The sequence below is a fragment of the Pleurodeles waltl genome, chromosome 2_1, assembly GCF_031143425.1.
Source record: "Pleurodeles waltl isolate 20211129_DDA chromosome 2_1, aPleWal1.hap1.20221129, whole genome shotgun sequence".
In the NCBI taxonomy this organism is placed as follows: Eukaryota; Metazoa; Chordata; class Amphibia; order Caudata; family Salamandridae; genus Pleurodeles; species Pleurodeles waltl.
In genome coordinates, this window is record NC_090438.1 from 315431026 (window position 1) to 315456318 (window position 25293).

At 49.6% G+C, this 25293-nt stretch overlaps 1 protein-coding gene across 1 annotated transcript in view; it reads left to right on the forward strand.

Moving 5' to 3' along the window:
- Positions 1 to 25293, forward strand: part of LOC138259657 (sodium- and chloride-dependent neutral and basic amino acid transporter B(0+)-like) — a 558437-nt gene that overhangs the window by 423611 nt on the left and 109533 nt on the right. The window contains 1 exon segment of the mRNA XM_069207527.1: positions 21650 to 21749. Within this exon segment, the coding sequence (XP_069063628.1) occupies positions 21650 to 21749 (100 nt within the window).

A 25293-nucleotide genomic window follows, 5' to 3' on the forward strand; every position in this document is an offset into this window, starting at 1 on the left:
AATAGGAAAAGCTATCACTCTATGGATGTGAAGATGGTGTGTTTGGCGGACCAATACATCCACCATGTGAATGCCAAATACCCTGTTTCTGTGCATTACACCTTTATCTTGAGGAATAGCAGCATCCCATATGTGATGGGCCAACTCCAGAGGCACCGGGTGTGGCTAATAGTTGAGCCGAAGGTCCCCACCCAGTATAAGTTGGTGTCTGGGAATGGGGTTGTCCCTAAGGGGTAGTGTGTGTCTAACAGTTGTCCCTCGATATTTGCAGGTGACTCTGGTTACCCCAACCTCTCATGGCTACTGATCCCAGTGAGGAATGCCAGGACAACGGCAGAGGAACATTACATTGAGGCACATGGGCATACAAGGAGGATTATTGAAAGGACCTTTGGCCTTCTGAAGGCCAGGTTCCGGTTCCTCCATTTGACTGGTGGATCCCGGTACTACTCACCCAAGAAAGTGTGCCAGATCATTGTTGCATTTTGCATGTTGCACAACCTGGCCTTGAGATGCCAGGTGCCTTTTCTGAAGGAGGACGAGCCTAGAGAATGTCTTTTGGAAGCGGTGGAGCCTGTGGACAATGATGAAGAGGAGGCAGAGGAAGAAGATGTTGACAACAGAAGCAACATAATACAACAGTAGTTCCAGTGACACACAGGTAGGACACTGCGACTTAACTTAACACTTATCTGTTGGACATTGTACATGGCAGCCTGATTTCCCTATGTCTGTAGGCACTTACTGTACCCTTTGGCATCTCTATTTGTAGATCTGTGTGGCCCACTCTGGCTCCTGCTATGTGTCATGCTGCCCACCAAAGGTCATTTCAAAGTATAATTGGCTTTACATTTGAGTTACAATGCTTTGATTATGTTGAATTAATACATATTTCAATTGATTGACTGACTCCAGAATTGTATTTGTTCCAAGGGTGTTTATTTAGGTGCTAATAAGTAGAGGGGAATGTGCAATGGGCTGGGCTGATGGTGGAGGAATGTCCAGGGTAGAGTCCAGTCTCTTGGTATCGCAGGTGCATTGCCTAAGGGGGCATAGGAAGGGGAGCTATGGCAGTTCAAGGTGGACAGGATGACAGAGTGGGACAGAAGCGTGACAATCAGGAGAGTCCTATTTCATGGCGGGGGTCTTTGCAATGTTCTCTGGCTTCTGCCTGGATCGCAGGGGCCATTTGAAGGGTGGTTCTCCTTCTGTAGGGTGTTGCGTGCTTGTGGCCTGTTGGTCCAGTGGCGGGGCCTCCTGTCCACTGGCGCCAGCGGAGGTGGAAGGCTGTTCATCATTTTGGCTAGCGTCAGGGGCCCATTGGTGTGCCACTGCCTCCCTCATGATGTTGGCCATGTCACTTAGCACCCCTGCAATGGTGACCAGGATGGTGTAGATGAGTTTGAGGTCCTCCCTGATCCCCAGGTACTGTCCCTCCTGCAGCTGCTGGGTCTCCTGCAAATTGGCCAGTATCTGGTCCATCGTCTCCTGGAAATGGTGGTATGCTCCCAGGATGTTGGTGAGTGCCTCCTGGAGGGTCGGTTCCCTGGACCTGTCCTCCCCCTGTCGCACAGCAGTCCTCCCAGCTTCCCTGTTGTTCTGTGCCTCTGTCCCCTGAACCGTGTGCCCACTGCCACTGACCACAGGTCCCTGCTCGTCCTGGACAGTTAGGAGCTCACCTGCCTAACATCCCAGCAAATAATCAGCCCCATTGCATCATGATAAATGTAGTTTCCTCAAAAAACGAACTCAGTTACTTTTAAATATTTCACCTCTAAATAGGTGCAGCCTTTACTGTGCATCTCTGTGCATCATGATAAATGTAGTTTCCTCAAAAAACGAACTCAGTTACTTTTAAATATTTCACCTCTAAATAGGTGCAGCCTTTGCTGTGCATCTCTGGACACATGTGTTTCTGGGTTAATCTCTTCTTCAGCAGAGAACAAATTTACAGGGTGCTGGAAATGCTGCCATTAATCATCCGGTTTCAATACCTCTTCTGTGGCATGCCGGTGCCTGCTCCAGAGCTCGTCAGCCCAGTGGCTCAAGGGAGCCTTTTTAAAGTCACAAACAGTTAGGAGCACACCTGCCTAACATCCCAGCAAATAATCAGCCATGGTGGAGGAAATTGTCAGGGTAGAGCCACAGTTCTTTGGAGCACGGATACAGCAGATATCCATTGCCAGGAAGATGGAGCTATGGCGGAGAATCATGGACAGGATGAACGCCGTGGGACAGCACCCAAGAACAAGGGACGAAATCAGGAAGAGGTGGAATGACATACGGGCAAGGTACGTTCCATAGCAGCAAGGCACCAGCTCGCCACACAGAGGACTGGGGCTGGACCGCCACCTCCTCCCCCACAACTCACGGCATGGGAGGAGCAAGTCTTGGCATTACTGCATCCTGAGGGAGTAGCCGGAGGACTGGACACTGGGAAGTCAACATTTACTGCTTATCACCCCCCTTACCTGCATTCCATCTCACACCCTTACCCTCACTCCCATCACTCCACTCCATCCGACACACTGCACCTACACATATGACTAACCACAATGCCAAGCCCTGCATGCCATACCAATGCATAGACATCCCTCCCAGCCCTGCATGGACACCCATAGCCAAAGCATGCACAGCATAGGGAAACTAACAATCACACAATACAACACTAAACACAAGCAAAAGTTGACAGGGCAACAGCAACGATAGAGGGGAAACCATGGATGTGCAATATGTCACAGATATGAAGCATAATACATCACTTACATCCCCACAGGTGCCCCAGCCAATGTCAGTGGAGAGGAGGTGCCACGGCTATCCAGTCCCCCAACAGAAGATCCCCCAGTGATGACAGTAACTCTGGACTTCAGGATCTGGACCAACAACCTGGCCCATCAGGAATGACTGGACAGTTGGTGACCCAAGCCCACTCACAGTCCACCACAGAGCCTCCCCCATCAGTATCCAACACCACAGCCCCCACAAAGCATACCCACACCTCTGTCCCAAGGACGCGTCAATCAGCAGTGTGCCCACCTGCACAGGGATCCCAGAACTCACCTCATACCCAAGACAATCAGGGACCTGGGGTCAGTGGCAGTGGGCACACAGTTCAGGGGACAGAGGCACAGGCCTACAGGGACACTGGGAGGACCGCTGTGCGCCAGGGGGAGAAAAGGCCCATGGAACTGACTCTCCAGGAGGCACTCTCTGAGATCCTGGGAGACTACCAACATTCCCAGGACACAATGGGCCAGAACCTTGACAACATGCAGGAGAACGGGTGCCTGCAGGATGAACAGTATCAGGGGATCAGAGAGGACTTGCAGGGGATTAACACCACCTTAATCTCCATAGCAGGGGTGCTGGCAGACATGGCCAACATCATGAGGGAGGCAACAGCACAGCAGAGGGCCCCTACAACTAGCCAGTCCATTGACCAGCCCTCCACCACCACTGCAGCTAGTGGGCAAGAGGCCCCACCACAGGAACCACAGGCCACCAGCACCCCTACCCCTGCAGAAGGTGAACCACCTTGCAGACGTTCCCTGCGAACCAGACAGAAGCCAGAGACACTTGCTAAAACTTTCCTGATTGTCCCCCTTGTGTCTCACACTGTCACCTTGTCCACTTTGAACTGCCTTTGCTCCCCTTCCTATGGGCCCTTGGACACTGCACCTGTGCTACAAACAGACTGGAACACCCATTCCATTGCACTTTTCCCTCAGTTTCATAGCACTACAATAGACATCCTTGAACACAACTTGACTACTAGTATCTTATATTTTGAGAATGTGCATTGTTTGGAAACAATCACATCTAGTGCAAATGATCTGAACACTGTGAGAGTATAGAAATAATGACCTGTAGCTGTCTGTAGTCAGCACATCAGTACAGAGTTGTTATAGCACCAATAACACCAACGTCTGTAAAATGTCAAGCCATAGGTGACAGTAAGTTGAGATTCAAAGGAAGTTAATATCATCATGCTACAGCCGCAAAGAATACACCAATAGTCAGAGGAATGGTCAGTTGCACTGTCCCACCTGTTTGCCATTGGAAGTATTGACGGATAACTGAAGTCTTGTTGCCCTCATACTCACCCTCAGCCTCCTCATCCTCACTGTCCTCAGGGTCTACTGCTGGCTCAGGGGCATCTCCAGTCTCTTCCTCCTGCGGAAGGGGTACATGTCATCTGAGGGCCATGTTGTGCCTCATGCAGCGCACCACTACTATCTGGCAGACCTTCCCAGGTGAGTAGCACGGGGATCCACCTGTCAGATGGAAGTACTTGAACCTGGCCTTCAGGAACACGAAGGTCCTCTCGATGATCCTTGTGGTTCGCCCATGTGCCTCATTATAACGTTCCTCAGCCCCTTTCCAGGCATTCCTTACAGGGGTCAGCAGCCACAATAGGTTTGGGTAACCAGAGTCACCTGAAAGTATTGAGGGACGACATTTAGCCTCACACAATGCTATAGGGATGACACCTGAAGGCACACACTAACATACAGTGGGTGGGGACCATGGCTCACCTATTAGCCACACTCTGTAGTTGGGCCATCACATTTGGAATGCTTCTATTCCTCAGAACAAAGGCATCATGCACCAACCCAGGATACTTAGCATTGATGTGGGAGATGTACTGGTCCGCCAGGCACACCATTTGCACATTCAGTGAGTGGAAACTCTTACGATTCCTGAAGTCCTGTTCATTCTGGCGGGGGGGACTAACACAATATCTGTTCCGTCAATAGCCCCAATAATATTGAGGATATGTCCCATTGCATAGAATCCAGCCTTCACTGTGGCCAAGTCTTCCACCTGGGGGAAAGAAATGTAGCTGCACATGTGTTTCACCAGGGCAGACACAACTCTTACCAGCACAATTGGGAACATTGGATGTGACATTCCTGCTGCCAAGCCCGCTGTCAGTTAGAACCTGTCGCCAGGAAATGGAGCACTGATAGCACATGTACAAGAGGGGGGATCCCAGTGGGATGACAGATAGCAGATATCAGGTCTGGCACTAATTGGGCACACATCTCAGTTATTGTGGCCCTGTCCACTCTATAGGTGAGTATAATGTGCCTGTTCTCCAGTGTAGCAAAGTCCACAAGGGGTCCGTACACGGAGGTATGTCTCTTATTCATCCACATTGGTAGGTATCTAAGGGGCACAGGAGTGGGTAGGCTGTCACAATTTGAACAATGGAACCACAAATTCAGTGTACATAGTGCATTTATGTGATGGGACAGTGGGATTGGCAAGGTATGTGATAATCTAGGCTGTGACGCAGTCGATATGACCTTTGTCATGCCCTATGAAATGACGACCGCCTGTCCTGTATGTAGGGACAGGTGGAAGTGAGGTAATTCCGCTGACGTTTGGCGTTGTGGCGGACGGCGGTCTTGCACTGCCGTGCAATTCCTCATTGGATAAAATGGGGCTCTATGGAGTACAGTGGCCTATGGGGATATGACTTTGTACACCGCCGTGGACATGACCGCCGTTTTCTATCTGATTCCTCACTTGTTTCCTAGCCTTCAACAGGAGAACACCTACACTGCATGTGCTGCTGTGACCTGTGTCTGGAACCTACCATGGTCGTGTGACTGGGGAAAGGGCCCCTGCCTTCACTTCAGAGGAGGTGGAGTGATTGGTGGATGGGGTCCTATCCCAGTATGAACTGCTGTATGGGCCTCCAGACCAACAGGTGAGTACACTTTGGGCACAATGCATGTGGGAAGGATGCACAGAGATGTGTGTGCAAGCATCATGTCATGGGGGGGAAATGTCTTGTGGTGGTGTACATGGTGTGCTCCGGCCGATGTGTTTGTCAATGGTGATGGAAACAGGATTGGTGGGCCATATGTGTGACAGGCAGGATTGTATGGTTAATGGTGTTTTCCTGTCTGTATTACCTCTGCAGGTCAGTGCTCATCAAAAGAAGGGATTATGGCATGCCATCGACAAGGACGTGGGTACTCTGGGGGTCTATGGCAGGTAGGGCACCGACTGTTAGAAACGGTGGGAGGACCTGAGATGCTGGGCACAGAAGACCATGGAGGCCCAGCTGGGGATGGCCTCCCAACGAGGAAGGGGAGCCCATTGGAACCTGACCCCCTGATGGCCCGCATACTGGCGGTGGCCTACCCAGAGCTGGATGGGCACTTGAGGGAATCACAGCAGCCACAAGGGGGTGAGTACAGTAGGCATTATCAAAAAAATTGGCAGGTGGCATGGGATCCGGGTGGTGGATGTGAGCTAGTGGGTGCCCCGAAGGCCAGGCCAGACATTGCAGCGTGAGTCAACTCTAGGGTAATGGGTGTATGGCAAATGCATGTAACCTAGCTTGTTATCATTCCATGTCAGTCAGGGCTTTGTGGGTACCAGGAGAAGTGCAGTTGGCGGTGTGTGGCCCTCATCTTGCCATGGCATCTAGCCAAATCACTGGCAGTGCAATGCATAGTGTTGAAGCCTCATTCCTGTGTGTGACGGTTTTGGGTATCCCAACTGTGGTGTTGATGCAGTAATTGACCCAATGTTTATTTTTTCTCTCTCCCCCCTGTTTTCTTCTGTCATCTTGTCCATGTGTGCATTAGCATGATCTGGCAGAGGAGCAAGGGCACTGGCAACAGAGGGAGCGGCATCCCACAGATACCAGGAGGCAGAGTCCACTGACGCCGAGGGAACCAGTGGGACAGAGGGCAAGGGGAGCACCAATGGGGAGAAAGGAGGTGACAACACAGACCAAGATATCTCCTCCAATGGAAGCTCCCTGGTGGTGGACATCACTGTGACCACCCCAGTTGCAGGTACAGCTGCCACCCCCATACCAGCACCGACCTCCCAGTAGCCCCTCAGCAGGTTGCCCGTGCCCCATCACCCAAGAGGGTGGGTATCTTCTTCGCCTCAGGCTCCTCAGGCCCTGCCCCAGTGAGCCCTGCTGCCCTGAGTCAGGAGGCTATTGATCTCCTGAGCTCCATCTCTGTAGGGCAGTCAACCATTGTAAATGCCATCTAGTGGCAGGCATCCCAGATGCAGCAATACAATGGATTCCTGGAGTGCATCCACAGTGGATTGGCAGCCCAACAGAGATCGATTCAGTCTCTAGCCGCCTCTCTGATGGCAGCCATTGTCCTTGTTCCTACCGCCCCCCCTCCAGCTACCACTTCCTACACTTCCTCAACTGCAACCCATCCCAAGCACACAGGCAGACAAGCATGCACACGAGACAACACACAAGAGTGACACAGGCAAACACAGGTACCACAAGCACTCACACAAACACCAGACAGTTGCAGACACAACAACATCCACTGCCTCCACTGTCTCCCCCTCGTCCTCTTCCTCCACTTGCCTCACAGTTAAGTCCACTCACACCTGCATGCACTGCATCAGCATCCACCACCAGCATCACCACACCAAGCTGCATACACACCTCACTTCCAGACACCTCCGCAACATCCATGCACGCGTCCCCTGTGTCCTCTCCCACCCTGACTGTCCACCTCTCCTAATGTACACAAATGCAAGCACTCACACACCCAACAGCCATCCACCTCACATCAGCATAATGCCCATGCACCTGCACCCGAATCCAGCAGACATACACCTCCAACAACCACTCCCTCAACCTCCACTCCCATCCCTCCTCCCTCCTCCCACCCCACCATCTCTAAGAAGCTTTTCCTTGACCCAACTTGACCTCTTGCCTCCCCCTCACCCCATCCTGCCCTTAAGAGCAGGGTCCCAACGACCCAGTCCAGCACCTCAGCCAAACAGCCCACGCGGACAGTAGTGGCACCACCTAGTCGTGATGGCAAGTCAGTGAAGGATCACACTCCACCAGCCAAGAAGGTGAAGGATACCACTCCTCCTGCCATGAAGGGGAAGAAGCCCTCAACCGCTGCCAGGAAGGGTAAGGATCCGACTCCTCATGACATAAAGTCGAAGAAGCCCTCAACTCCAGCAGAGCAGGTCAGGGTGATACCTCTACCACCATCAGTGGTCACAGGGCCCCCACCACCAGCTGAGGAAGTGCATCCCTCACCACAAGCGGAGGCTGTCCAGGAGGCACCTTCTCCTGCCTCCATAGTTAAGCCCTCACCACCAGCAGAAGCTGCCCAGGAGGCACCTCCACCTGCCACCACAGTTCAGCCCTCGCCACCAGCAGCGGTGGCCCAGCAGGCACCTCCACCTGCCTCCACAGTTCAGGCCTCACCACCAGCAAAGGCTGCCCAGGAGGCACCTGCCACCACAGTTCAGAGCTCGCCACCAGCAGAGGCAGCCCAGAAGACACCTCCACCGGCCGACAAAGTGCAGCCATCACCACCAGCGGTGGGCATGTAGGCACCTTAGAGACTGTGTCCTTGGACTCCCCAGCAGAGATAAATGGGCATGGAGCCCCCTCCAGAACCAGTAGTAAGTCACCCACGTGAGAGACTGTGGCCTTGCACTCTCCAGCAGAGAGAAATGGGCATGGAGCCCCCTCCAGAACCAGTGGGCAAGTCACCCACCTTAGAGACTGTGGCCTTGCACTCCCCAGCTGAGAGAAATGGGAATGGAGCCTCCTCCAGAACCAGTGGGCAAGTCACCCACCTGAGAGACTGTGGCCTGGCACTCCCCAGCAGAGAGAAATTGGCATGGGGCCCCCTCCAGAACCAGTGGGCTTGTTCCAATATTCGGCTGCGGTGCCCCTACCCCCATCCCCCTCAGGTGCCTGCCCACTTGCAAACTGATGCCCTGCAGAGTTCTATCCGGATGAAGTCAGGATTCAAGTTGGGCCTTGGACTGTGGCCTGAGGCCATGTGGGCCCTTGTTACATTGGACTGGGCAGTGGCCCTTTGTGTATGTTTGTACATATGTGTTTCACGTACAATTGGATTATTTAGTAGCTGTTTATATCAATACATTCTCATTAGTGCATTCTTGTTGTCCTTGCATTATTGTGCTGTGTATCGTGTGCCATCGTTTTTCATGTGCAGCTGGTTGTGTGTATGATGTGTGTGTCGGGTGTGTGTTGTGCATGTGTGTTTCACTATTGTTTTCCTCCCTCCCTCCCTTGTGTTCTAGGTGGCTGTACTCACTGTAATCGTCTTCATCAGCGTTGGTGTTCCAGGTGGAGCATGAAGTAGATGAGCACCGGGAAGACTTGCAGTTCCAGTTCCATGGCTACGTTGTTCTTCCCTGTGTCTCCGATGGTAAGTCTTTGCTCTTCTGTGATGCGTTTCTGCCAGGCTTTTGATGGCATTGATACCACCCCCGAATACGTGGCGGACTGATGTGTTAAAATACGGTGGGTGGTACTTTTGTTTTCCTCCTGGCTGTTGACAGCTACCGCCGTGGTGAGTGTTTTTTCCTCCCTGGCGGTTGGTGTAGTACACTGGCTGTCTTTGGGAGTTCTCATCATTATCGTCATAGTTTGGCGGTAACTACCGCCAGCCTGTTGGCGGTATTACCGCCACTTTATCACTCACCGCCAGGATCATAATGAGGGCTTTTGACTTATCTTACAAAAACTCCCCATTTCCAGCCATCCCATTGAAAAATTCTGCTATACTCTTGCAAGTTGCTACAGTGAGTCTGGTCATCCCTTTATAATTTGCTTTCTCAGAAAATTGGAAGCATTTCTACCTTTGACAGAAACAGTCTACTGCATATGCTTTCTTTGGGTAGTGACCCTTGACAGACTCTATTCGAGGGGGCAACAGGGCATCAAGCATGGCTTCACTCTCAGCAAAGGCAGCAGTCTCAGATGTCTCAGGAAGGTAGTGTGGGTGTGCTCCAGCTCAGAACTCAACATTCATAAAACAGACCCAATAATGTGTATGTCCAGCCCAGTTATTGTCTTCGTAAGAAAGAAAGTACTTCAATCAAGCAGCTGTATGCAATGCTAAATACTTAAATAGTCATATAATTAATTTGTGTCTCTGGACATTAACTCCCATGAGTGCTACACCCACCCTGATCCCTTACCCTCCCCCCTCAGGGATCCTTGTCCTAGTAGGCCCCCTTTGCAATAAAGGCAATCAGGACTAGGGTGAATTCGGCCCACATGCAGTCGCGATCACCCAGAGGTACAGAGATGTGCTTAGTCTGATTGTCTTAACCCTTTATTGGAAGAAATGTCTCATAAGCCCTTTCTTGGGCCACAGTGTAATCTGATGGGTTTCTCCAAGTGCTTTTGGAACGTTGCAGAGACTGAGAGGTCTCATGGTTGCTGCAGCAGCAGCCACATCCTGGATGGCTGCACTGCCAACCACAATAAGTGGAGTCCATAGCATGGCTTTCTGAACCACCCAAGTGGTGTCATTTTGTTGTAGCCATAGGTAGATGTGTAGCCTATGTCTTGACCAACTGCTCCACTAATTCAGCCCTGACTGGGGTTTCAGTAATTCAGCAGTGGCAGCTCCAATCAGGAAGTCAGCAAGTCTCCGGTTGCAGTACCAACTGGGCCTTTCGTAGTCACAAAATTGCAGACCCAACTGGGCCTTCCGCAATCATGTGATTACTCTACCATTTTTCTTGCCACAAACCAGTATGTGGATATGTGGAGCCCACAGGCACCAGGCAATTCCTGGACCATTATCAAGCAATTGGTTTCTTCTTGAGTGTCCCACAATCACTAGAGCCACTCAAGACCTTGGTCTGTTCTGGACAGTTTCTGCTCATGCAGGGCTCCTTTTTTTCTCTCCAAAGGCAGGTTTGTAGGCACTTCAGAGCATGTTCACAGATCCTCCAGCATTAAATCCAGATTTCTGGTGATGTCTCCTCACCTCTGTGAGACTTGTGTCAGCCTGACACCAGACCTGACAGATACTAACCTTGATTGCATAGCAGTCCCCTACATTCTTTGTGAAGCACACTAATACTTGGTTATAGTGAACGTGGAACTAGAAGAAAGTGGAGTGCTTGGGTCCTACTATTATACACAACTTCCACATGGGGATGTAGATCCACTGTATCTAACTGCAAAACAAGTTTGACGTGCTACTTTTACATGTTATTGTTCTCCAGATTCACTGCTGTGTAGTGTCAGTTACCACATAGCAGGTAGCTCTGGGGTTATCTTCATCCTGTAGAACCCACAACAGAAGCACACAAAGGTGTGAGGTTGTTGTACCTGGGTGTCATCAGTCCAACTGAAGGAGTACAAGCATAGAGACTTTCCCACCTTTCACAAAAGATTTTACAGGCTTACCCTTCACCCCATCATCCTGGCTCAATATTACCTGCAAAACACTTAGTTGAACTGTCAGTTCCACAGCTGCAGAAGAATCATTAACATAGGCCTTCATTACAACCCTGGCGGTGAGTGATAAAGTGGCGGTAATGCCGCCAACAGGCTGGTGGTAACTACGGCCAAATTATGACCATGGCGGTGATATCTCCGATAGAGAGCCAATGTGACACCAACTACCAGGGTGGAAACAACAGCCACCACGGTGGAAGCCGCCTATTGCCAGACGGAAGTCAAAGTTCCACCCACCATATTAAGACCCTGCAAACTGCCACCTTTTCCGGGGTGGTACCAACGCCAACAAAAGCCTGGCGGAAGCAGAGCACAAAAGTCAAAGGACTCACCATTGTAGACACAGGGAAGAACAACGCCGCCATGGAATCCGAACTGCAAGTTTTCCTGATGATCTTCTATGTTATGCTCCACCTGGAACATCAGCGGTGACAAAAATGACAAAGGTGAGTACAGCCGCCTAGCACACAAAGGAGAGTGGGAGGAAAAAGAGAGTGACACACACACACGCATAACACACATCATTCAAAAGCACACCACACACACAACCAGCTGCACTACAAAAACAATTTGACCCTGAAAATCTGCAGAATAATGCAAGGATAACAGGATTGACAAAAGTGATGGTAATCAGTCCAACATCAAAATTAATATTCCGAATTGTCCATGAAACAGATATGTACACTTTTATAAAAAAGGGGCACTGCCCAGTCCAAAGTTCAAAGGGCCCACATGGCACAGGGCACAGTTGAAGGCCCAACTCAAATCCTGACCACATCCGGATAGAACACTGTAGGGGCATCAGTTTGCAAATAGGCAGGCACCTCAGGGGGTCGGGCACCTCAGCCGGATGCGGAAACAAGCCACTGGTTCTGGAGGGGGCAACATGCCCATTGCTTTTTTCTGGGGAGTGCAAGGCCACAGTCTCTGGAGTGGGTGACTTGCCCACTGGCTCTGGAGGGGGCACATGCCCATTACCCTGTCCTGGTAAGTGCAAGGCCACAGTCTCTCAAGTGGGTGACTTGCCCACTGGATCTGGTGGGGGCAACATTCCCTGTGCTTGGTCCTGGGGAGTGCAAGGCCACAGTCTCTCAAGTGGATGGCTTCTCCACTGGTTCTGGAGGGAGCATTGTGTCCAGTGAGCTTCATCCTGGTGAGGATGGGGTGAGTGGATGGCTTCTCCCACTGGTTCTGGAAGGGGCATTGTGACCAGTGATTTTCATCCTGTGGAGAATGGGGTGTGTGGATGGCTTATCCACTGGTTCTGGAGGGGGCATAGTGCCCAGTGATCTTCATCCTGGGGAGGATGGGGTGAGTGGATGGCTTCTCCACTGGTTCTGGAGGCGGCATTGTGCCCAGTGATGCTGATCTTGGGGAGTGCAATGTCACAGTCTCTCACCTGGGAGTCAGACCCACAGGATTTGCAGGGGCCAGGCCGCACAACAGCCCAAGGATGCTGGACTACACACTGTCCTCCGGCGGTAACAGCTGCTCGGTGGTGGCAGTGGTGCTGCTAATGGTGGATTTGGCAGTGGTGGGGGTAGGCTCCACCCCATCCCCTGCAGCCTCGGACGGCTGCCCACTGAGGCTGCTGCTGGTGGCGGTGCTGGTAGTGGTGGGGGGAGGCTCCAGCCCTTTCCCTGTAGCCTCTGACGGCTGCCCACTGGGGCTGCTGCTGCTGCTGGTGGTGCTGGTAATGGTGGGGGGAGGCTCCAGCCCTTCCTCTGCAGCCTCAGATGGCTGCCCACTGGGGCTGCTGTTTCTGGTGGCTGTGCTGGTGGCAGTGCTGGCAGTGGTGGGGGGAGGCTCCAGCCCTTTCCCTGCAGCCTCGGACAGCTGCATCACCATGGTTGGTGGTGGGGGCTCCGACTGAGTCCCTGCACCAGGGCCCTTGTCTCTACTGCCTGCTGTTGCAGGCCTCTTGCCCCTCCTTCCTGTAGCTGGTGCTGCCTCCTTGCCATTCCGTCCTGCAGCTGGGGCTGCCTCCTTGCCCTTCGTTCCTGCAGCTGGGGCTGGCTCCTTGCCCTTCCTTGATGCACTTGGGGCTGACTCCTTGCCCTTTCTTGATGCACTTGGGGCTGGCACCCTGTCCATCTGGCTTGCTGGTGGTCAGGATCCTTTCCCTCCTGGTGTAGTTGGGGACACTACTTTGCCCGCGGACTGGGTGGCTGAGGTGCTTGGCTGGGTTATGACCGCCCTGACCTGACGTGAGGAACAGAGGGGAGGGGCTAGGGAAGAGGTCAATGGTGGTGAGGAAAAGTTTCTTAGGGACATCAGGTGGGAAGAGGGAGATGGTTTGGGAGTGGAGGAAGAGGTAGTGGTTGTAGGAGGTGTCTGTCTGCTGTGTTTGGGTGCAGGTGCATGGGCTGGATGCTGTTGTGATGTGGATGGCTGTTGGGTGTCTGAGTGCTTGCATTTGTGTACTTTGGGAAGAGGGGGCCAGATGCATTGGGAGAGGACACAGGGGACATGTACATGGATGTGGGGGTGATGACTCCCAGTGAGGGGTGTGTACTGATAGGTGTGCTGGTGATGGAGGTAGTGGATGAGGCTGTAGTGCATGCAGTTGTGAGTGTAGATGCAACTGGGAGGGAGATGGAGGATGAGGAGGAAGGGGACACAGTGGAGGCAGTGGATGTTTATTATGTCTGATTCTGGATGGTGTTTGTGTGAGTGCCTGTGGGGTGAAGTGTGGTGCTTGTGTTTGCCATGTCCACTCTTGTGTGTTGTCCTGGGTGCATGCTCGCCTGCCTGTGTGCTTGGGATAGGTTGGGGCTGAGGAGAATGGAACTGGGAATAGGAAGTTGGAGGGGGGATGGTGGAGACAGGGACAATGGCTGCCATCAGAGAGGAGGCCAGAGCCTGAATTGATCTCTGTTGGGCCACCAAGCCAGTGTGAATGCCCACCAGGAATGCATTTGTCTGTTGCGTTTGGGCTGCCAGCCCCTGGATGGCATTCACAATGGTTGACTGCCCAACAGAGATGGATCACAGGATGTCAATAGCCTCCTCACTCAGGGCAGCAGGCCTAACTGGGGCAGGGCCTGAGTTGCCTGGGGCGAAGGAGATGCCCACCCTCCTGGGTGAGCGGGCACGGGAAACTTGGTGAGGGGCTGATGGGAGGGCGGTGCTGGTACGGGTGTGGCGGCTGTACCTGTAGATGGGGTGGGCACAAAGGTGTTCGCCACCACCAGGAAGCTTCCATCAGAGGCAGTATCTGTGTCCATACTGTCCCCTCCTGTCTCCGCCGTGGTGCTCCCCTCACCATCCATCCTACTGGTGCCTTCACCATCGGTTGATTCGGCCTCCTGGTTCCTGTGGGATGCAGCTTTCTCTGTAGCCAGTGCCTCTGCTCCTCCACCAGATAATACTAATGCACATAAGGACGGGCTGACAAAACAAAAAGGGGGGGAGAGACAAAGGATAGACTTGGTCAATGGTGGCACCAACACCACCGTTGGTGTACACAACACCGTCACACACAGGGAACAGCCCTACGCACTATGCAATGCACTACCAGTCACATTGCTAGTCACCAGCCCATGGATAGGGACACTTAACGCCAACTGCAGCATATCTGAAACCCACAGACTCCTGCCCAACAGTGGATGCCTACTAGCTTGGGTGGAGTACTTTCACATCAGAACTCTGCCCAAAATGGGACCTTCACTGCAATACCACCCCACCAGGTGCAAGTTGTATATTAAGGCACTGTACTCACTCCCTTGTTGCTACTGTGATGCCCCCAAGCGCCCATCCAGCTCTGGATAGGCCACTGCCAGTATGCAGGACATCAGGGGGGGTCACGGTTCGACGGACACCTCTTTCTCGTTGGGAGGCCATCCCCACATGGGCCTCTGCCGTCTTCCATGTGCAGCGTCTCAGGTTCTCCCACTGTTTCCGACAGTGGGTGCTCTGCCTGCTGTAGACCCCCAGGGTCCGCACGTCCTTGGCGATGGCAGGCCATATACCCTTCTTTTGATGGGTGCTGACCTGCAGAGGAAATATACACAGGGAAAGGTATTAGTCACACCGTCCTGCCTGTTACACTCATGACCCACCATACCCCCTCCCATCACCATTATCACAGACATGGCCCAGCATACATGCAGCATGCTTCACAGGGCTCATCCACCAACCCCATACATGAGGCCTGCACACACAGCACTCCATGCATTCACGCCCCATGCATCGTACACACGGTGTGCTCACCTGTTGGTCTGGAGGCCCATACAGCAGTTGGTACTGGGGTAGGACCCCATCCACTACTCTCTCCATCTCCGCCAAGGTGAAGGCAGGGGCCCTTTCCCCAGTGACATGAGCCATGGTCGGTTCCAGACACAGGTCACAGCAGCACATGCAGTGTAGGTCCTCTCCTGTTGAAGGTCAGAAAGCAAGTGAGTGAACAGATGGAAAATGGCGATCACGTCTGCGGTGGTGTGTACCGTCACCGCTGGCGTACATCACCATTGGCCAATGTAACCCATAGGGCCCAATATTAGCCAATGAGGAGTTGCACGGCGGTTCTCGACCGCCTCCTGCAACAGTGCACAACGTCAGCGGAATGACCTCATTTCCTGCTGTCCCTCCATACAGGACAGGCGGACACCATTTCGGGGGGGGGGAGGCCAGGGATCCTAACTGCATCACCGTACACAAATACACATTATGGACATATCCCACCACATTAATGTACCAATCACAAAATAAATTGCTCTGTAGTGGTTATAATGTACAGATAATTATCAACTGCTCAATCCTTAGCCCCATAGATTGCAACTGCTGCAGATGACTAGGAGATTGAGACATCACCCCGTATACAGACCCCTGGTGGACTTAGCAACTATGGGGTACTGGCACACTATCCTCACCTATAGACTTGAGAGAGCCACAATCACTGAGCTGTGTGCCTAATTGGAGCCTGACCTAATCTCTGCTATTCGTCACCCCACCAGGATCCCCCCTGATGTGCAAATGCTATCAGTGCTCCATTTCCTGGCAACTGGTTCTTTCCAAGTGACAGTGGGCTTGGGAGCGGGAATGTCATAGTCTCTGTCCTCAATAGTGCTGACCAGAGTGTTGTCTGCCCTGATAAAACACATGTGCAGCTACATCATTTTCTCCCAGGTGGAGGATTTGGCCGCAGTGAAAGCTGATTTCTATGCTATGGGACATATCCCCAACATACTTGAGGCTATTGATGTAAAACATATTGCATTTGTCCCCACCCTGCTGAAATGAACAGGTGTTCAGAAATCAAAAGAGCTTTCACTTAATGAATGGGCAGATGGTGTGCCTGGCGGACCAGTACATCTCGCACGTCAATGCAAAGTATCCTGGGTCTGTACATGATGCCTTTATCCTGAGGAATAGCAGCATCTTAAATGTGATGGCTCAACTCCAAAGGCACAGTGTGTGGCTAATAGGTAAGCCCTGGTTCCCACCCTGTATATGTTGGTGTATGGTGTGGGCCATAAGGGTTAGTGTGTGGCTAACAGTTGTCACTCGATATTTGCAGGTGACTCTGGTTACCCCAACCTCTCATGGCTACTGACCCCTGTGAGGAGTCCTAGGACAAGGGCAGAGGAACGTTACAATTAGGCACATCGGCGAACAAGAAGAATTATAGAGAGGACCTTTGGCCTCCTAAAGGCCAGGATTCATTGCCTCCATCTAGCTGGTGGATCCCTGTGCTACTCACCCGAGAAGGTCTGCCAGATCATTGTGGCATGCTGCATGCTGCACAACCTTGCCTTGCGTCGCCAGGTGCCTTTTCTGCATAGAGTCCAGGCTATTTGTATCACAGGCGCATTGTCCAAGGGGGCATAGGAAGTGGAGCAATGGCAGTTCAAGGTGGACAGGGAGACAAAGTGGGACACAAAGGTGACATTCAGGAGAGTCTTATTTCCTGGTGGGGGTCTTGGCAGTAGTCTCTAGCTACTGCCTGAATCACAAGGAATGTTTGCGGGGTGGTTCTCCTTATGCAGTGGTGCTGGTGGCCTGCTGGTCCTGTGGAGGGGCTTCCTGTCCACTAGCGGCAGCAGAGGGTGTTCGGTGGTTTGGTTAGTGTCAGGGGCCCGGTGGTGTGCCACTGCCTCCTTCAAAGTGTTGGCCATGTCTGCCAGCACCCCTGCAATGGAGACCAGGGTGCTGTTGATGTCCTTCAAGTCCTCCCTGATCCTCAGGCAATGTCCCTCCTGCAGCCGCATGTTCTCCTGCAACTTGTCCAGTATCTGGCCCAGCATAACCTGGTAATGTTGGTATGCTCCCAGGATCGCGGTAAGTGCCTCCTAGAGGGTTGCACAGCAGTTCTTCCAGCTTCCCTGTTGTCCTGTGCCTCTGTCCCCTGAACTGTGTGTCCACTGCCACTGACCCCAGGTTCCTGATCGTCCTGTGTTTGTGGGGTGGCTTGGGGTCCCTGTAGTGGTGGACACACTGCTGATTGACTTGTCCTGGGGACGGAGGTATGGGCCCACTCGGTGGGAGCTGTGGTGGTGGTTCCTGAGGTGGGAGGCTCTGTGGTGGTGTGTGACTGTGCCTCAGTAACCGACTGTCCAGAGGTTCCTGATGGGCCAGGTTGGTCATCCACATCCAGGCGAGCTGAGCTGCTGTCATAGCTGTGGGCCTCTTCTGAGGGGGGCTGGATGTTGCTGGCACCTCTTCGCCAGTGACATTGGCAGAGTTACCTGTGGGGATGTAAATGTAGTGTTATTGTTTCTGTGTGTGACATCATATGCACTTTTGTGTTGTCCTCTATGGTTGTTATTGCCCTGGCAGCTTTGCCTTGAGTGAGTTGTTATTTGGTGGGCTAGGTGATTCTCCCCAGTATGCATGCTGTGGTGATTGGTGTCAATTCAGGTCTGTGATGGGTGTCCATGCATTGGTGTTGCATGCAGGGCTTGGTATTGGGATGAGTGGGTCGTGAAGTTTGGGTATGTGGGAGCTGGTGGAGTGATGGGAGTGAGGGTAAGAGTGGGGGTATGTGATAGCATTCAGGTAGGGGGGTGAAAGTAGTAAAGAGTTGACTTACCAGAGTCCAATCCTCCTGCTACTCATGACAGGCCCTCAGGATGCAGTATTGCCAAGACTTGGTCCTCCCATGTTGTTAGTTGTGGGGGAAGAGGGGAGGGTCCACCGCCAGTCCTCTGTACAGCTGTTTGGTGTCTTTCTGCAATGGACCGCACCTTCCCCCGTAGGTCATTCCACCTCTTTCTGATGTCATTCCTTAAACTGGGGTGCTGGCCCATGTCATTGACCCTGTCCACGATTCTCTGCCATAGCTCCATCTTTTTAGCAATGGATATCTGCTGCACCTGTGATCCAAATAGCTGTGGCTCTACCCAGAGGATTTCCTCCACCATGGACCTTAGCTCCTCCTCAGAGAATCTGGGGTGTTGTTGTGGTGCCGTGTGTGTGATGTAAGGTGAGTGGGTGGTGTATGGGTGATGGTGGTATGTGACTCTGGTTGTGTGGGTGCTCTTGCTGTCTCTCTCTGCTGGCAATTGTTTTTAGTCATAAAGGGTTGTAGGTAATGTCGCTGTGTGTTTTATAGTGGTGAGGGTGTGGTGTGTGTATGAGTGTCAGGTGTGTGTGTCCAATATGGTGTTGTTTTGTTTGGGTGTGTGTATTTTGAGCTCGGCAGTATGTACCACCAATGGTTTACTGCTGTTGAATGTCCGCCACAGTGATTCGTGGGTCATAATATTGAGAGCGTAGTTCTGTTGGGGTAATGGTGTGGGTTTTGCTACTACCAGTTTATCACTGCCCTTTGGGCTGGCGGACTTGTGTGTGTGGCTATATAGTGACAGATTGGTATGTGTGTGTCATAATATGGTTGGCGGTTATCCTCCGTGGTGGCGTTATGTTGGCGGCAGTCGGCATGGCGGTAAATGGGATTTACCGCCAATGTCATAATGAGGGTCATAGTATCCTTACCACCAATATAATGGACCACCTGCCCAATGTAAATGCAGGCAGAACATTGGTGTTACTATGGCGAAGACTATTCAGGATGCAAGCATGAATACTTTTACACATGGAGCACTGTATTTATCATTGAACTGGGAGGTTTGCAATACAGTAGTGCAACATTTGAACATCGGGATTCAGGCACATTTAATATTATGGTTTGTTTTCACAGAGTTTTCTCACTGGTTTCATTTATGTGTTTTTTCAAGGAGGTATTATGGCACAAAGAAGACACATTGCTCAGTGTGTATTACAAACCCCTACATTAATAAAGTAGGATTGGCCATGTTTGTTTGTTAATTATGAGTTATTACTCACAACGTCATTTCATTAGAGGGTGCATGGTAGATTTAGACACAGGCACAAAGAATGGAGGAGTCATTTGACTTTGAGTTTTACATTTTTTAATTGTGGTCCCCGAGGTGCCCAGGATACATACAACTATATTTTGTTTTGTTAAAGAAACCCCTCAGGAAGGGCCCCTGACCCGAAATGAAGTGGGTATAAGAAGTTACCAGAAGATGGAGAGTTAGGTTTGCTGCTCATTATGTTACGCCAAGAACATGTACAGTTGAATGGAATGGAATTGTGTAAAAGATTGAAAATAATAAAAAAGGAATAATCAATGGAATGGAATCCTGTAGGTGAATGGAAATAAACAAGGAACACTGAGTGCATATCAAGGGAAAATATTATTGATGAACCTTCGGTTCACAGTAAAGAACATCTGGGGGCTGGCAAGTGGGTTCACTACCAGCACATTCAGGGTGATACATACATCCCCATTGTTGTGTGGGTTAAGTTGGTTTTGATCTTCTTTGCCACTGCTGTTGAGCTTATTGTAAGAGTTAGATCCCTTGATCTTAAAGCAGATAACGATGGCTGAAGTTGTGGTGAGGTGGACAGGCTAACTGGTAAAAAACAGAAATATTCAGTGCTTCTGTTGTGTGAAACAAAGGCACAAACAGAATAAGAGGGCACTACAGAAAGATGTGTTCCTCTCCAGTGCTCTGAATTGACAGCATTACTGGAGAAAAATCTTGTAAGACTGGTTGCACCAAGCACCCGTCTTTCAGAGGCACCAGCTGGAGTATATTGATGAAAGATGGGGCTGTGGCTGGGAAGGGGGGCAGTGTGATAGGATTGGGGACAGCAGGAAAAAGGGACAGCGGGAGATAAGAGCAGCAAAGAAGGACAGGAGTTGGAGCAGGATTGAGGGGCATTGATGAGGAAGGAGGCAGTGACAAGAGACATAGATGAAATACATAGCTGGTAAGGTTCCCTGGTCCGTGCATGGGTAGCAGTGACAGTCCACATTTTTCCTTCTTTTCTGGGACTCATAGTATGGGTCTTATAAAGGGCTGAATAAGCCTACAAGCCCCAGGATGCAAATAAATACCTTGGACTGGAGCAGCTAACCTTGACTGGACCTGGGGGGAAACATTGCAGGCCTGTAGATAGGAGTCCTATGTTCATATGCTCACACACAAAGGGGGGACATTGGCAGCAGCACAGCAAGCTTTAGCCCCACATAGACAAGAGCTGTGCAGGCTTCTCTCATACAGTATCAGGGTGATATTCACTATACGATAACATGTACTGCACTGGCAGCAACAGGTTCATTTTTGGAGCACAGAAGCAACAGAAAGAAAGCTTCTCCACACACACATACACCACACACCACATACTACATTCCACACACACTCCATCCTAAACAGCAAACAAGACGTAAAGCATTAGAAAAAGAAGTGTTGTCTTCCCTGAAACCAAAAAACAAAAACAAATAATTGGAAGATACTCTTATTATTCTTCATTATGACATTAAAATTTAATGTACACAAAGGACAGCTGAATGTCATTGTTGTTAAGATTTCTTGAAGTACATTTCCTTTCTCCACATTTTCTTAGCCTTTAAAAAACATGAAAGCTGTAGCTTACTTAGAAAATTAGGGGGCTTGACCAAAATTAGTTTAACTTGAGGGGGGCTTAATACTAAAAAGTTTGAAGATCACTGTCATGGATGAATTATAGACTTTGACCCATTGATTATTGTCTTTCATTTTTTATGTACATTGTGTGCACAATCATAAAATCATGAAAGAGAAATGTAAAGAAAATCTGGGGTGTAGGCGCCATCAAATAGTGAGCAGGACATTATCCGAACAATGGTACCTGAGAAAGGATTGTTGTCAGGGGAGGTGCTTAAGCTAGGATGGATATGTTCATGTGTGTCTTTTGCTGCTATGACATTTGATAGAAGTATGGCACATTTGCTCACATAAACTTTTAATGGTGTTAATTGGCAACTTACCTTCATTAAAATTATTAACATTCTTGGAAAACAATCCTTTCATTCTTTGAAACAATAAGCCTTTGTATTTTATTGAAGCTTTACTTAACTATAGTATTTATGTTTTTTTAAAGGCAGGCATTTACTGGGTCAGTTTAATTGATTACTACTGTGGCGGATGGACTCTCCTAATTGCAGCACTTCTTGAGCTTGTAGCAATTACATGGATATATGGTAAGCAATTTTGTTCATATTAAGAGCACACATGAACTTTTAAGGTTAATGTGATTCTGGTGGGTCTTCATAGGTTTTGCCAATATTACAAGGAACAGAAATTTAGCATTTGCTTTGAGGGAAGATCACTGTCATATTGTCCCTGCCTCAAAGAAACACTCAAAGGACTAATACATTGGTTTTGTCATGTGTGTTAAAGTGCTTGCCACGTTTTCTATGGCTAAGGGCATAGAGGCAGGTGAAGTATGATGTTTGTCTTTTCAAGTAACCAGGAATGGAACAATGCAATGACAATGTTAGGTGGACAAAAACATTGTTACACCATATTGTGAAAATATGAATCAATATAATCATCCAATTTGGTTTGAAGGGAAACATCAATGCAACACCTCATCTCTGGACATTAAATAGTCCATAATAAAAATGCAATATCTGTTACTTTTTATTATCAACCTTATTAGCAGAAACATTAAGGGGGTCATTCCGACCCTGGCGGTCCATGACCACCAGGGCCGGGGACCGCGGAAGCACCGCCAACAGGCTGGCGGTGCTTCCTGGGCCATTCTGACCGCGGCGGTAAAGCTTCGGTCAGAAAAGGGCAACCGGCGGTTTCCCGCCGGTTTACCCCTGGCCCAGGCCGCCATGGGGATTGCGACCCCCTTCCCGCCATCCTGTTCCTGGCGGTATTTACCGCCAGGAACAGGATGGCGGGAACGGGTGTCGTGGGGCTCCTGGGGGCCCCTGCACTGCCCATGCCACTGGCATGGGCAGTGCAGGGGCCCCCTAACAGGGCCCCATAAAGATTTTCAGTGTCTGCTTTGCAGACACTGAAAATCGCGACGGGTGCCACTGCACCCGTCACACCCCTTCAACTCCGCCGGCTCCATTCGGAGCCGGCTTCATTGTTGAAGGGGCTTTCCCACTGGGCCGGCCTTCTGGCGGTCGCCCCCCGGCCCAGCGGGAAAGCCGGAATGGCCGCCGCAGTCTTTTGACCGCGGAGCGGTCATTCGGCGGCAACCGCATGGCGGGCGGCGACTGCCGCCCGCCGCAGTTGGAATGACCGCCTAAATCTTTCTCTCTCCTTGCAAATATCTGCCACCTTTCAGTTTGAAGTGCCATGCTGTGCTGTGTCTGGGAAAACATGTGTTACGTTGTTACTTAATGTTGATAATCTAGTCAAACTAATCAAAATAACCATCAAACCGAGGTAAAATTGCAACAGAAGTGTTTTAATTGCTTTTCGACTCAGGAGTAGATACTGTTTGACATATTCAAAATCCGACAAAATAGTGTTACAGGAAAGCCCTAAAAATCACATTTCAGAATGGCGGCCATGGCATAATGTATTGTTTTTGTTTTGTCCTAGAAAATGGATGTTTCAATGGAAGAAAAATTGAATAAGTCTATAAAAAAAGATTTAAAAAATGACTTTATATGCAGTATATTTCAGAATAGCTATACGAAATGTAACAAGTTCTTTAAGAAAACATGAACAACGACTTATGAAGAAACTATTGTATTGGATAACTAAAAAAAAGAACATGATACCCCAAAATGCGAGAACATTATACCCTCAAACAAATAAATCATCTGCATCACTGCTTCTGTCTTCATATTTGTTAGTAACACAGTTATCTCACCACTGACTTGGCACTCTCCACAGCAGCAGAACCGGGCATCACATTATTTTTTCAAGCACATCTCATGATTGTACAGTATATCATGCATGAATAACATGTGATATTAAATAACACGTCCGGAGCTGGTGGCAAGTCAAATATTGTGGGCCACTTCTCTTTGCAATAGATGATATACTTGCCTCTCGATTCCTAACTTCAATATCTTTCCTATCAGTAAACCTCTTCGACATGGAACATGAACTCTGGTTCCAGAAGTGTCAACAACAGTTTTATTATATACTTACATGCTGTTAATTTTAGAAATGTGATTTTCAGGGCTTTCCCGTTACCCAATTTTGTCAGATTTTGGATATGTCAAACAGTACCTATTCCTGAGTAGAGATCTACTTACAAAGCTTCTGTTGCAATGTTGCCCACATCTTACCCCAGTTTGACTGGACTATGAGATCTCATCCAAGAACAGAACTCACACTTTTGAAGGTCATAGGATTGCCACCTGAGTTGCTTTAACATTTGTTGTGTTCTTTCCCGCCTTAAAAGGCATTACATTGCAAAAACATTAATAAATAAAAACAGGCTTTTAGAAAGTGTGCAGATCACTTCCTCAGAAAGCAAAAGAATAAACATGGGAGGAAACAGAGCTGTTCCCCTGCACCTGAATTGGCTCTTCTATACATAGGCCATTGTGAGGATCAGTGGATCTAAAGCCATAACCCTACATATCACATATTGCTACTTGATGAAGCTACAAAGCTAAAAACCTTTTGCATTTGAACTGACTCTAAAGAAACATTTGGAGGACTTAGGATACTGATAATCTACAACTCTCTAGACCGAAAATGTATACTTCTTGAAAATATAATGTAACTTAATATTGAGAACACTGTGTTACAGGAGGAACAAGGCATTCCATTCACCCCTTTACAGTTTACACACCAAACAACAGCCAAAAGTAGCCTACTTCATACAAGAAGATAAATGACAATGTTTTATGGAGACTGCATCAGAAGGACATGTACAACCAAAGTTGACTACTTCCCCCACTCAAACATTCCAATTCAGCAGCTGGAAAAAAGAGGTCATCCTGCTTAAGCATACCAGAAACAATGTTTTGCACCAAGAGAATCACTACTGAAAAGGAATGAAAACTCCATGACAAATTATTTGGCTTGTGTTGCCAATTTCACGCAACACACTAACAATTTTAACAAGATCAGAACTGACAAGGCACATATTGAAAATATGTCATTGTCCATTTGAGATCAATGGAGACACCACTATTATTTACAAGTAGGAAAAAATTAGTAATTATAGGAATAGCTAGTAAGATTTCACTTACAGACCAACAAAGAAGAGCATGTGGACATTGCGAAAATGGGGAACCAGTAATTTCCATGTAGGTACCAAAGATCAGTAACCTGTTCCTACTGTGATCAAACCATTATGGGTACTGAAGTTCTATATCACAACGTCAAGATCCCACACCCAATGTTCACTAACTGTAATACCAAAACTGTTGTCTATGGCTTTATATACCCCTGAAGAAATTCTACATTGGAAAAACCAAGAAAACAAAAAATATTTGGACAACCTAAAACGGCTCTGATGCCGAGTTTGTCAGAATCCAGGAACTTTCTATTGCACTAGATATATAAAGAAACCCTGGGGCATGTTATTTATCTTCTGTGATAAATAGCACCTATTACAAGTTTTTGGGGAATAGCATGCAGATTTTGGTACTTAATGTACCAACATCTGCATGGAAGGGTAAATACTGTACACAGGCGCGCCAAAGGCAAGCCCATCTCCGCACAACCCTCCTGCCCCCGGGGCCAGGGGCCAGCCATTATGACCTAAAATTACCCTATTCCACGAGTGACCTTGGACACCTTTTCTCCGGAAGT